Raw genomic sequence first — 14680 nt, forward strand, 5'->3', positions numbered from 1 at the left:
AAGCCATTAGTTAAGTAGCCTGACTGTTTAACTCTCGTCTCCTGACTTACAGGAAGGAAGAGTCAGACCTGTATAAGTACCGTTCTTTAGCAAACTGGGAACCTGGATTTCACTGTGTACTCACAATGTCCTTGGAGGATCAAGGACCCACAGTGGATGTTTAGGGATGTTTAGTGATCAGTAGATGGTCAGAAGAACTAATTATTAGAGCTTCACAGAAGATCAGAGTGTCTCAGTCCGGTGCTCCTCATTACAGCAGTAAATAGAGAAAGTTGTTAATTTGGCCAGAATGAGACTATGAATTAGTAAAAGAGAAATTTAGCCAGATTCTTTGATTTATATTACAGAGACTTTGTATTATTTTTATATGATAGAAAATGTATTTTTTGTTTCTAAATCAGAAATGGCCATTAGAGAATAAAAAAATTATTTTCAGTAAGAATATCTGCATTTAATTGTATCAGAAAATTTTAAAATAATTCAAACATCTCAGATGACCAAATTCTACTTCAGGAGTCGAGGTACACAGCTGACATTTGAAGCAGCTGAGGCAATTGTAAAAAGACATCATAATAACAATGAGAATAAAGATGAAAAATAAGGGAAGAGTTTCCCTCAAAATAAAAGCATAGTAGAAGATTCTATAAACAACTGTTTAGGTTTTCCTTCAAAATGACCTCAGAATTGGATGAATTTTAAAGTCTTTATCTGAGAAATTTGGATACATTAAAAAAATTAAATAGAAATCAGGTGGGCAGCTTGGATCCCTGATGTTCCTATTGCTAAAAATTCATTTCTACAAAAAGAAAATCGTTGTTTTTAAATTTTAGGTTATGTATTTTTTTTTAGCGAAAACATTTCTACAATCTGTCATTGATATATGCTTAAGGTGCAGGACTCGAAGGATGCTTACTTCAGTGCATCCGCATCTTCCCTGGGACTGACACTCTGAGGCGATTCATTTCCACCCGCACATGAGCAACAGCATCCATCCTGTTAGCAACAGCAGTGAGCTGTCCAGTGACAGCATCCACTTGACACTTTGCTTTCCTCCACAGCATCCGCAGGAGGAGCATCTACCCCACGACATTTCTCAACCTCCATGGGAGATGTTTATGTGTGGAGGGGGAACACTTGAATTCCTCTTAGAAAAATTGGAACTCTGTTACTAATCACATATCTTTCTTTTGCTTTTCAAAAATGTATGTGTGGCTTTGTTACTTAACCTATTTAAAAAGCATGTGGCTATGTTATACTTTCTTTCCTCTTTCTCTCTTTCTTTCTTTCTTTCTTTCTTTCTTTCTTTCTTTCTTTCTTTCTTTTTCTCTTTCTTTCCTTTTACATTTTGTTTTATTACATGTATCTTGTTACTGTTGCTATAAAATCTGCGATGTCCTCTGAAGATTGATGGACAACCTACTGTTTATTAAAATGGAGACTTTCACTGATACAGTATAAATCAGACAGGGTAGGAGTCACATTTATTATGAAGGGCTGAGAGGAGCAAGGCATTAGCCAGGTGAGAAAGCAGTCTTGGGAGATTGGGGCTGAGAAAGGGAGGTTGGAAAGCCAGTGATAGATGACATTGAGAGTCAGGTTTTCTGAAAGCAGAGTAGAGAGGTAGCTAAGGGAGCCAGATGAGTCTCAAGTTCTTCCCTTAAGCTGAGCAGTGGGCTCTAATTAATATTTTCAAATAATGCAGTGTGGAGCAATTGATAAATAGTATTTTTATATGCATCTATAATTTCTTTAAGACAATTTCCCAGAAATAGATATACAAAATTACATGATGTATTAATTTTCTAGTTTTGACCAAACCTAGTTCTAAATGCATTTGAATCTTTGATTTCTTTTTATGTAGGGATACTAAAAACTGAGATAGATTATAATCATGTATTTTTCAGAGAAAAAAGAAACCATAGGAAATAAAAATGTTAAAGCAGTGAAAACATTAGCATAAAATTGGAGTGAAGCTTCCAAAAACAATTTTTGGAGGGGATGGTGCAATGGTTAAAAGTGGTTAAAAGCACTGGCTGCCCTTTCAGAGAACCTGGATTTGATTCCCAGCACCCACATAGTGGCTTCCAACCATTTTAAATTCAGTTGTCAGGGGATCAGGTGCCTCTAAGCATCAGGGGCACCAAGGCACACAAGTCGTGCATGGACATAATAGAGTCAAAACACTAATACCAATAAAATGAATAAATAAATAATAAAAGTATTTGGAAGTACATGAAAATTACATCAAAAGGTAATTAGGTTTGATTAAGTGACAGTAAATAATACCAATGGTTTTAAAAGTATAGAAAAAAATAAAAGTATTATAAATATTAATAATTAAGTATACATGAAAAGTGGGAAACTACTTGCCCTCCCCCCCAAATAATCTTGTTGTTTGTGAGATAAGGTCTCCTTTATGTGTCCTTTGCTGGCCTGAAACTCATTATGTAAGCAAATTTTAGAGATTTGGCTGCCTCGTCTCCTAAGTGCTGAGATTAAAGATATACACCAGCATACCTGGTCTATTCTTAATATCTCTGATGAAAAACTCTTATAAATCAATGAGACACAGAGAGAAACTTTAAACAATGGATCATAAGTCACACAGAGATGAGATCAGCCCACACATGAAAAGATGATTAATCACACTACTAATGAAAAAAATGCAAATTATAATTGCAATCAGATATTACTTTTCATGAAGAGTATTGGCCAGTGCTGAAAAGGTCTGTTATTTAGATGTGGATGTGGGGAAATAAATACCTTTGAAGATGTTGAATGCCAGGGACAAATCTTGGAGGACTGGTATTTTGGAAATATGAATTAAGGCTTAAAGTATGCAAATGTTATTAATATAAAATTCTGCTTTGGGAATTCAGGTTAAAGGATGAATAAGCCAAATGCTTAGTGTCATAAGGTGCAAAGAGGCTCGTCACAGGGCAGTGCACAGTCAAAGAAAGAAGAGGTAAGGCTAATGTTTTGATGGAAAAAGTTGGCCCAATAAGTGGTATGTAATGTGCAGTTGAAAGTTTGCAAACTTTCCGGCTGACAGTGCAGAATTGTGACAAGAGATCCTTTTAGTGATGGGAGAAACAACCAACATATTAGTTGATATGATTTTTATGGAAAAATCCTACATGCTTAAAAGTCTGAAGATCTCTGTAGTTGTGGCCATTATCTGCGAGTAATTTTATTTAGACAATCATGAGACATTAATGAACTGATTCAATGATTAGCGTTTTACGTCTTTGGAGATAGGGTTTTGTTAGGTGGCTCCGGCTGTTGCTGACCTTCTGACCTTCTGTCTTAGCCCCTAAAGCACTGACATTCCAGGGGTGCCCCACCACACCTTAAAATGTAATTTAAATGTAGATTGCCTTATGTCTTGTTAACAAAAGTCTAGCTAAAAATTAAAATAGCTTCTGATTTTAAAATAAGTATCTCGCACTCACCCTTTGAAATGAAATGCTTTCTGTAATGATTTGAACTCCGATACTGTGTATGTTCCTTTCCATTTCTGCATCGTTGTAAGAAATACAACTTACTGAAGGAAGGCCTTGGTGGGGCGGTGTCGGCTCCAGTTTTTCTTTTCATTTCTTATGGCTCTTTGAGGCACTGGCTCAGTGGAGAGCCTGGGACTTGTCATGCTGTTCTCTCAGAACTTAGATCAGAGCTATTGAGAGTTTGCATCTCTGTGAAGTACTAACATTCTGCCTGTATGTTGTGGACAATCCCTTTAGAAATGTCTAGACTCAGGCTCAAGGACAGGTCAGAATTAAGTGATGGGCATTTTCCAGGATCCCTTCAGGGCTGCATGGTCAGTCCTAGAGGCAGCATGCCTAAAGGATGCTAATATTGCTGCCAGGTTTAATTAGTTTCCAACTTGACTCTATCCCTGAGCAACTTGGCCATTTTCAAGTCTGGAATAGTATTCCACTAATGAGAAGCCTGTTTTCTTCACAGTAGGCTTTGCAATAGCAGTCCAACATTTTCTTTCTGTATTTCTGCTTTCCCTGAAAATGCTCGATTCCTGGAGCCAAGACTTTATTTCATCTCTATTGAACCAGTAGCATCTTCCTAGCACACATCAGTTATTCAATAATTCTTTTGGAGCAGATGTATGAGCTAATGGATGTGAGTGCGTAATGTGCGGTAGGTTCCCCTAAGTGACTGTTCTCCTTTACTCTACTTAAGACCTTATTCTACATCTCCTATTCATCTGCATTACTGGGAGAGTCCCCAGCTGACTTTCTGCCTGGGAGTGTACACCATGGCTTCACATTGTTATGCAAATGTAGGTCACCAATGCCATTGCAACATTGGCATCACTATGACTCAAGTTTCTCTTCCTGCTTGCAGCTAGCATTTAATCTTCTTTTTAGAAGGGAACCATAGGGGTTAATATTCTATACATCACAGATACTCAGTAGATGTTCATAGTAGAGTTTGACATAAAAACTCAATAGAGTTTGATGTAAAAAAATTACCTTTGAATTTAAATGCATTTTCAGAAGTACAATGTTTTATGCTAGAAATCTCATCTTTTATATCTATCTATCTATCTATCTATCTATCTATCTATCTATCTATCTATCTTAGTTTTTTGAGACAAGATCTCACTACATAGCTCTGGCTGTCACAAAGCTCTCTATGTAGACAAGGCTGGCCTCCTGCATGCTGGAATCATAGATGAGTGCTGCCACACGCAGCTAAGAGTTTCTTTTAGTTCAATATGAGATATATTTAAGTTACTAATGGCTGTTTACTTTTCAAAAACTAAAGGTTGAGCAATTCATAAGTCATAAATTTTACTAAGTTTTCAGGATGCTCTCACCTACCTTTGTGTTAGAAAGGCAAGCGTGCCAGTTTATCCATTGTGAAAGCTTTGCCCTTCTTCACCTGAACTCAAGCACAGCCTACAGTGTTCCCTCAAACATCAGATTAGAAGTCTAGTATAATAGTCAGCATAGGGATTTGTGGCAGATATTTGTAGTATGTATAATTTTCAATGGTGAAGACAAGCACTTGCAGATGCAATGGGAGTTATTAAAAGTGTTACTAAGCAACACATATGTCCCTTTGTCTCTCTGTCCCCAACCTACCTCCACAATGAGAAGACAATGAGGATGTGATGTAAGTGTATTCAGGAAAGCCTGAAAAATTCCCACAAGCCACTTCTCTGAGCTTGATCAGCACTGAGCTTTATGCAAAGTCATTCACCCCCATGTACAGACATTTCATCAATAACATGCCACAACCATATGACAGATATCATACGGCAGATATCACAGTTTGATCATATCATTGATTTCCTTTAAAAGATCAGTAATAGTGATAAATCACAATATGTATTTGGTACCTTCTGGGCATCAGATAAACAGTGTGACCTCTACATTCCTAGGGTTCATTGTCTGGAAGAAAATCAGATATAGATTACATCACATGTGGTTCTAACTGTCGTGGATCAAAGGATTGGGAAAAATGGCACACAGATTTGTAGGTTTAGATCTTTTCAAAAACCTACTGTATTTATTCAGGATTCTCAAATGCTTCAAGCTCCATTCTAACCTACCACCCAGAGGTAGGGAAAAAGAAGGTTAATAGGAAAAGGTCATTTTGGACCTGTTTAGAAGTAGTTCTTTGGGGGCAATTCTACTCTTTGCTATCAGGATACCAGCAGTCTAGTTCAATAGCAAACACTAAATACAGATCAGCAGTGGTGGTATGATCCAATAGAAACAGCAAGACTCTGTTGAAGCAGCCTGAGTCATTGGAAGAAGCCAGAATCAGCCAGTACACCACGAGAAGTTCTTTAAGAAGTGAAGACCAACAATGACCAGGAAAAACCAGGGACGACCAGCAAAGGCCAGCAAAGCAAGACTAGCGAAGATCAGCAAAGTGTTGCACAGTGTAGCAATGTGAGACGTCCTCTCACTGTTTGTGAGGTTCCATTTATAACCTTTCTAAACCTCTCAAGTGTCTGTTTTCAGTAAACCATCACATGCCCTCTCACAAGACAGCGTCCAGAAAAACATCATGTGACACAACTGAGTTGTTAAAGGAATCACAAATTTCTACTTCAGAGATTTAATTGCCAAGTCCTGGGAACCTTGATATGGTTCCCTTATAGGGTGTGTGTGTATGTGTGTGACATTTGATAACAAAAATTCATGATATTTATTAAATTATTTTCTAAAACATTTAAAGTAATTATCTTGGTCTCTCCACAGTCCTAAACGACTCGGGCATTGGCTAGGAATATCATTACAGAGACCTAAGCTGAGACGTGAAGATTTCTGGCAATTTGATTGTCCCTTGTGTGTTCCTCCTGGCCTGGAGGCTCTTGGAGTCATGAATGATGCTGCAGTTGAGTATTTGTTGAATGATGGTGGAAAAAGCCTAGATAGTTCAGCATCTGTGTGGAACTCTGTCCCCATCTCTCCTAGAAAGGCACTGAAAGGCACCTTTGGTTTTATAATCTTCCTTCATTCAGTGTACCCTAGGAAGGTTGGAATGATTCATGGGACTGTAATATTTGGAGAGAATTGGCTAGGATTAACTCAGCTTCCCTGTCATTCTTCTGTTTCAGTGCCCTGTGTCTCCTCGTAGCAAGAGTGCCACCTCTTTATAGTCACCTGGAGTATATCAGTAGTAAGTGGGTTAAACTGTCAGGAACAGCCATTGGGTCAGATAAAAGTCTTGTCTTCCCTGGAACACTATCAGGAATTCAGCTGATGCTTCAATTTCTTTTTTTTTTCTTTTTTCAGAGCTGGGGACGGAACCCAGGGCCTTGCGCTTGCTAGGCAAGCTCTCTACCACTGAGCTAAATCCCCAACCCCCGCTTTAATTTCTTTAAACTAAACTTTTAGCTATTATTATTATTTGTGCACACCTGTGTGTGCACTTGTATACACCAAAGTGTTTATATAGAGATTGAAGAACAACACTGGGGAGATGGCACTCTCCTTCCATAGTGGGTTCAAGAATTGGAGCTCAGGTGACCAGGCATGTACAGCAAGTACTTTTACCTACAGGGTCATTTATCTCACCTATACTGACACTTTAATTTTTTTCTTTAGGTTTTTTTTTTGTGTTAATAATTTTATTAATATTTTTTTATTTATTTATTTTTTTTATTAACTTGAGTATTTCTTATATACATTTCAAGTGTTATTCCCTTTCCCGGTTTCCGGACAAACATCACCCTCCCCCCCCCCTTCCTTATGGGTGTTCCCCTCCCAAACCTCCCCCCATTGCCACCCTCCCCCCATAGTCTAGTTCACTGGGGGTTCAGTCTTAGCAGGACCCAGGGCTTCCCCTTCCACTGGTGCTCTTACTAAGATGTTCATTGCTACCTATGGGGTCAGAGTCCAGGGTCAGTCCATGTATAGTCTTTAGGTAGTGGCTTAGTCCCTGGAAGCTCTGGTTGCTTGACATTGTTGTACTTTTGGGGTCTCGAGCACCTTCAAGCTCTTCCAGTTCTTTCTCTGATTCCTTCAACGGGGGACCTATTCTCAGTTCAGTGGTTTGCTGCTGGCATTCGCCTCTGTATTTGCTGTATTCTGGCTGTGTCTCTCAGGAGCGATCTACATCCGGCTCCTGTCGGTCTGCACTTCTTTGCTTCATCCATCTTGTCTAATTGGGTGGCTGTATATGTATGGGCCACATGTGGGGCAGGCTCTGAATGGGTGTTCCTTCCGTCTCTGTTTTAATCTTTGCCTCTCCCTTCCCTGCCAAGGGTATTCTTTTTCCTCATTTAAAGAAGGAGTGAAGCATTCACATTTGGTTCTTTTTTTCGTAGCTGGGGACCGAACCCAGGGCCTTGCGCTTCCTAGGTAAGCGCTCTACCACTGAGCTAAATCCCCAGCCCCTTCTTTAGTTTTAATTAGCATGCAAAGTAGCAGGTTTTGGATATCAAGCAATGGCTGAATATGACTTGTAGCTTATTATTATTATTATTATTATTATTATTACTATTATTATTACTATTATTATTACTTTCTCTTGGTTCAGAATTTTGGGAATTCAGAAACCTGAGACAGCTGTTTAGCCACTAATGCAATGATTATGCTTCCCCCAGTGTGGAGTAATATTTCTCTTATTTGAACAACGAAATCACTTCAAATCTTTGCATTGTTCCTACAATGCCTGCACTTACTAATAAATCAGTGCATCAGCCTGCACAATGTTCAGGACAAGAGTAAACTGTAGGAAGGTTGAGATCTTTTCTTTTGGGGAACTTGTCTGCTACTCTGTGAACAGACACTACCTAAAGGTTGGCCAGCTGCGTGCTGGCCTCTTATCTCCTGCCTTCTGGTGTGGCTCTTACAGTCTAGATGTCTTACTTCTGTAAGCTCTGGTTGCTTAGGAATGACAGATCATAGGAAACTGGGTGGGCAGTCAGAAGGCATGTGGGAGGCACATAGCTCCATGGGGTCCTCAAGTAGCCAAGCTGGCAAAAGGGAATATGTTGTAAGTGTCTAGAGACACCATGAAACCAGAGTGGGTCTTTCTAGTAGAGGTAGTGCTGATGGGCAAATCTACTTTAAATGTCTTTCCCTCCAAAGAGAAGTTAAGTTATATTGATATGAAAGCCTCTCTATATTGCCCCAAGATGATGCAAAATATGCAATACCCCTCATGTAGCTGCATGTATTAACCAGGTAGGGGAGGAAAAGATATAATACATCCCTACCACAGGTTCATCTCTTTCCAGTCCTCTCAACATCTCCCCCAACCCCCATATCCACTTCTCTCCCATTTTCCTTCAGGAATAAGCAGGCTGTCCAGGGCTATTAGGTGAACACAACATAGCAATGTACAATAAGACTAGGCACAAATCCTTATACCAAAGCTGGATGGGGCAGCCCAGAAGGAGGGTCCTAATAGAAGGCAGACTCCCCCAACCCCCAACTCCCTCTGTTTGGAGTCCCATAAGAGCACCAAGGCAAACAACCATAGCATATACGCAGAGTACCTATCTCAGACTCATGCGGGCTCTATGAGCCTGTTTAGTTGATTCTGCACGCTATGTTCTCCTGGTATCCTCAACTCCTCTGACTCTATAATCCTTCCCTGCTTTCTTCAGAGAAGTTCCCCAAGCTTCACCTAATGTGGGGCTGCGAGTCTCTGCATCTGCTCCCATCTGCAACTGCTGGTTGAAGCTTCTCTGAAGACAATTGGGCTAGGCATTGGTCTATGAATAGAGCAGGATAATATTAAGAATCATTTCACTGACTTTTTTGTCAGTCTTGTTTGGTTCTATCTGAGGATTCTCGGCTATCCAGCAATTCCCAGCTATTAAGGCAGTGTTTAGCATGGGCTCCCTCTCCCAGTGTAGGCCTTTAGTTAGATCAGTCATTGGCTGGCCACTCTCGAAAGTTCTGCATCACGATTGCCCCAGCACATCTTGCAGGCAGGACAGATGGTAGATACAAGGTTTTATGGCTGTGTTGGTGACTCAGTTCCACCACTTTAAGCCCTTCCTAGTTTCAGAAGATGGCCAGTTCATACTCTGTATTCCCCATTACTAGGAGACTTCTCTAGGGTCACCCTTATGGATTTCAGGGACTTTTCACTGTACTAGCTTTCCACATCTGTCCTAAGACCCCCAATTCCAGTCATCTCTTCCTGTACTCTCCTGGGGATTGTTTAAATAGTTCATTTTCAAATATCAATACATAATGCCTTTCTTGTCTAAGGTAGAGGCAGAGGTGATGCCAAGGGTCATGAATGCCTCCAGTAGAGTTGAGGAATATGCTTTTACTCACAAGTTAGTAAACACTTTCCTTTTCTCTATCATTTTCCACAGGGCATCTTTGATCTCTTTGTTCCTCAAACTGTAAATGAGAGGGTTCAGCATAGGGATCACCAGCGAATAGAAGACAGACACTACCTTGTCTCTGCTAAATGAGTAGCTGGAGCTGGGCCGCAGGTACATGAAAAGTGCTGTCCCAAACAGCATGGTCACTGCCATGAGGTGTGAGGCACATGTGTTGAAGGCTTTCCATCGGCCTTTCACAGAGTGGATCTTCAAGACAGCAGACACTATGTAACTGTAGGAGACCAGGAGGATGAGAAATGATGTCCCTCCTACTGTGATCACTACAAGGAAATTGACCACTTGGCTGAAGAATGTGTTAGAGCAAGAAAGTGCCAGGATTGGTGGGAGGTCGCAGAAGAAGTGGTTGATGACATTTGGCCCACAAAAGCAGAGTTGAAATATGGAACTGGCCTGAATAAAAGAACTCAGGAAGCCACCAAGATATGCCCCAGCCACCATACGCATGCAGAGACCCTGGTGCATGATGGTCATATAAAGCAGGGGGTTCGAGATGGCTGCATATCTATCATATGCCATTGCTGTTAGCAGGAAACACTCAGTTAGGCCCAAACCAACAAAGAAAAAGAACTGGGCAGCACATCCCAGGAATGAGATAGTCTTCTGCTCTCGAAAGAAATCAAAGAGCATCTTGGGAGCTACAGAGGATGAGTAGCAAATGTCAACGAAGGATAAGTTGCTGAGGAAGAAGTACATGGGTGTGTGTAAACGGATGTCACCTCTGATCAGAAAGATGAGGGCCAGGTTCCAGGTCAAGGTCACGAGATAGATGCCCAGGAAAGTCAGAAAGAGGAAGGTTCGGAGTTCTGGGTGGTCTGAGAATCCCAAGAAGATGAACATGATAACTGATGAGCTGTTCCGTGGGTTGGTTAAAGCCATGTTTCACAGAGACCACAAGGGCAAGGGGCAGACCTGGGTTAATAACAATCATCCACATTACAGACGCTATGGACAAGTGGTTACACATGCTTGAGGAGCTGCACATCACAGAGGGCTAAAGACAAAAGAGGCCTGGGAGATGATTCACTCAGTTAAGTGCTTGTAAAATTAAGAGTTTGAGTTAGATTTTGAGAACTAGTGCTAAAAGTCAGTACAGGGATTGGACAGCCAGCCTAAGCTACTTGGCAAATTCTAAGTCATTAATTGACCTATCTCAGGAAACAAGGTAGATGGTGCCTATTAAGTGACAGTGTAAACATGTCTCCACATGCATATGCATCTGCACACATGTGAATCTGCACATACATGAATGTATACAACAATGTCTCTTCTCCTCAATTGCATCACTGTGTTAAATGTTTGGGCAATAAACTGTAGCTGAGATGAATACCACCTATGGCATTAGACTCCCAGGAATCAATTCACATCTGCACCATTCACCCATGCATCACTCTGCCGAGCTATCTAACATCTCCTGCTTCAATTTCTCTATCTTTAAACTAGGTTGCAGTAAGTAGTTTAAGAATTTGCTTTAAAAACAAATAAGTTTCATATATAAAATGCCAACACATATTAAGTGGCTAGTCAGTAATTAAGATGTGTGTTCTAGATGAGTCACTGTGTCCTGTCCTAGGGCTCCGTTGAAAGTGACACTTACAGAATGGGATAGTGTTCATATCATTTTTCCCTACCATCATTTATGTTGAAGTTTGGTTGTCAAGGCATCGGTATTGGGAAATGAAACTTTGATAAAGCATTGGTGTCTTTCTTCTGGGACTGCATTTGTTCTTACAGGAATGGGTTAGTTTAGTGGCTTATGGGAACTAGGTTAGCTTCTTTGTTCTTCTCTTCACACACCATCTGTCTACCTTTATGCTTTCTCCTCCACGTTGTGATGCAGCCTGAAGCCTTCACCAGATGTGGCTGACTACCTGTGAACTTGCAACCTCTAGAGCTATGAGATAAATAAGTGTCTTCACTGGATGTTACACAATCTCAGATAGTGTGTCATAGCAACAACAACAACAACAACAACACAGCAGCAACAACACAGCAGCAACAACACAGCAGCAACAACAACAGAACATCACGCAGTACAGGTGCAACAAACACCGTACCCATCTTACGCAGTTGAAGAAGGAGACCCTGAGAAGTGCAGAGACCTCATTAAGTTCACCTCTGCCAGAACCTCAACTTTGTAAATAGCATTAACCTTCTAGAGCACAACAAAACCAAGCACCTAACCCAGAATGTTGTACATAGAAAGCACTGAGTAGAGTCCTTTTCTAACTTAGTAAACATCTAAGAAAGCTTTATGACTTTTAACCAAAATAGCCTGGTTTGAACTTAGCATGTAAAGTTATTTCTGAGGGAAGCACAAAAACTGAAACTGACCTCAGACACACTGCAGAGTTGGCAGCACTCTGACTTTTCTGATCTGTCCTGATCTGAGTTGTGTCCTTCGTTCACTCTATGTGACTTCTGCCTCTCTCATGCAGGTACCTGGAGCCCTCAAAGTCTTGCTGTTTCAGCTCTTGCTTTTATCCAGTGTGCAGGGGATCAATGAAGCTCAAAGAGTCCTATTGAATATAAAGGGATTGTTCAAAAGAAGCCAAGACTTTAAGCCAGTGTCACAGATTCACATAGTAAAGTTCAAAGCATTGGGGAAAAAAAGGAGAGGAAGGAGAGGAGTGTGTGTGTGTGTGTGTGTGTGTGTGTGTGTGTGTGTGTGTGTGTGTGTGATTTGTTTGGAGATCTGCTGTGTGAAATCTATCTTAATTACTTTCTGTCCAAATTACTTTTTATTGTACTTAGTAATAATTGGGACTATATTCAAGGGCGTAGAAATTCCTTCAGAAATTTTGTTTCCTCCTTAACCCAGTGTCACAGATTCACATAGTAAAGTTCAAAGCATTGGGGAAAAAAAGGAGAGGAAGGAGAGGAGTGTGTGTGTGTGTGTGTGATTTGTTTGGAGATCTGCTGTGTGAAATCTATCTTAATTACTTTCTGTCCAAATTACTTTTTATTGTACTTACTAATAATTGGGACTATATTCAAGGACGTAGAAATTCCTTCAGAAATTTTGTTTCCTCCTTTTTTTTATTTACCCTTTGGCATTAAGTTTTGTGTGTGTGTGTGTGTGTGTGTGTGTGTGTGTGTGTGTGTGTTTAGGCACGTTTGTACCATTCCCATGTGTGGAAGTCAGAAGACAATTTGTGGACGTCAGTTCTCTCCCTCCATCATGTAGGTCCCAGAAACTGAACTCTGGTATCCAGATTTGGAGGCAAGTGACTTTACCCTCTGGTTCTCTAATCCCTTAGAACTCTTCTTAACAGCAAAGGCGTACATATGTTTAAGAAGACCATCAAGGAGAAGTAAACTTGGTCAAAATTTGGTTACATTTCTAGAAGCAGGATCTTGAGATCTTGAGTTCTCCTCTCTCCTTCCCTCCCTCCCTCTCCTTCCCTTCCTTACATCTCTTTTTTCTTACTAAACACTGAACTAAACACTTTGAGTTATCCAGTGTAACAAAGAAGGTTATGGACACTGGCAAAAGAACGATTGCTATTCAAATGTGGAAAATCAGAAATAGAAAAACAAGTTGCTGTGATTATTAAAGGATACAGAAAGTGCTTTGAAGGGGGAAAATCAGTAACAAAAGTATTTCTCTCCAATGCAGTCTCCCTGGGTATTAGCCTTACAAGGGTAGGAAGTCCCCATGACTTCCAACATTCAGTAAATGGTCCACCCAAAATGAACTCAATGGTACTTTGTAGATATTTTGTACTGACTTTTGCTTATATATTATATTTTCTGATTTTGTGTTTTTAATAGATTTTTTAAAATGTGTGTCTTTGTGTTTATTTTTTCATTTTTTAAAATTGTAATTTTTTGTTTGTTTTCTAAAAAAGAGGGAGATGGGCTGGAGAGATGGCTCAGTGGTTAAGAGCACTGATTGCTCTTCCAGAGGTCATGAGTTCAATTCCCAGCAACCACATGGTGGCTCACAACCATCTGTAATGGGATCCGATGCTCTCTTCCAATGTGTCTGAAGATAGCAACAGTGTACTCGTATACATGAAATAAATGAATAAATTTAAAAAAAAAGGAGAGAAAGAAGGATGTGGAGTTGAGAAGAATCTGGGAGGAGGTGTGAGACTGAAACTGATTAGAATGCATTGTATACATTGTTTCAATAAAAAAGAAAATTAAAATGTTTTTAGTACACATTGCTTCATGACTTTCTGGATCACCATTGCACAGGGAGCATGCTAATATTATTTGAATTTTAGTGTATGAGCTACCAAAGTGAGCTTAACCTTCCATTTCTTACTTGGCAGCCTCTCTCAGATTAATATGATGAGAAATTTTTCTTCTTTAGTGTAACGCTTTTTAAATTATTTTTGTATTTTTTGTTTTACATTTATTAACACTTCAGATATTTTTTGCAATTTTTAGTGGAAAATTAATGTAATTATAAATTCAGAATTCAAGATTTTTCTGAAGACTTAATGCTACTGAATATTTAATAACTGACAAGTTAGCAGATGACAAGACATGTTTCTTTTATCCTATTCCAACAATGAGAGTCATTTAAGACCCAGTGTAGAATTATGAAAAGCACCTTTCTCTACACATGTCAGTTAATAAGACACTATGACATGGAGGTTATTTACCTGCCCAACTGATATAATGAGTGTACAGGATTCAGTGACACATAGTAGGCTTTATTGGGAATCTTGAGTTTCTATGTGTTGTCTTGAATTCTAATTTTGAATTGGATAAGAGAAAGTGCGAATGTAAAAAATAAAGGGTTTTCAGAAATATCCAACCAATTTGTTTCATTTTTTGCCCCAGATTTTATGTAAGCATACAAATGCTATATGAAAACACCTGGGA

At 39.7% G+C, this 14680-nt stretch overlaps 1 protein-coding gene across 1 annotated transcript; it reads right to left on the reverse strand.

The window, feature by feature from the left end:
• Positions 1 to 9766: 9766 nt before the first annotated feature.
• On the reverse strand, positions 9767 to 10720 carry Or5a1 (olfactory receptor family 5 subfamily A member 1). Its single transcript, NM_001000248.1, has one exon. The coding sequence runs from the start codon at positions 10718 to 10720 to the stop codon at positions 9767 to 9769; it is 954 nt and encodes a 317-aa protein (NP_001000248.1).
• Positions 10721 to 14680: the final 3960 nt, after the last annotated feature.

The sequence above is a fragment of the Rattus norvegicus genome, chromosome 1 (genome assembly GCF_036323735.1).
Source record: "Rattus norvegicus strain BN/NHsdMcwi chromosome 1, GRCr8, whole genome shotgun sequence".
Taxonomy (NCBI): Eukaryota; Metazoa; Chordata; class Mammalia; order Rodentia; family Muridae; genus Rattus; species Rattus norvegicus.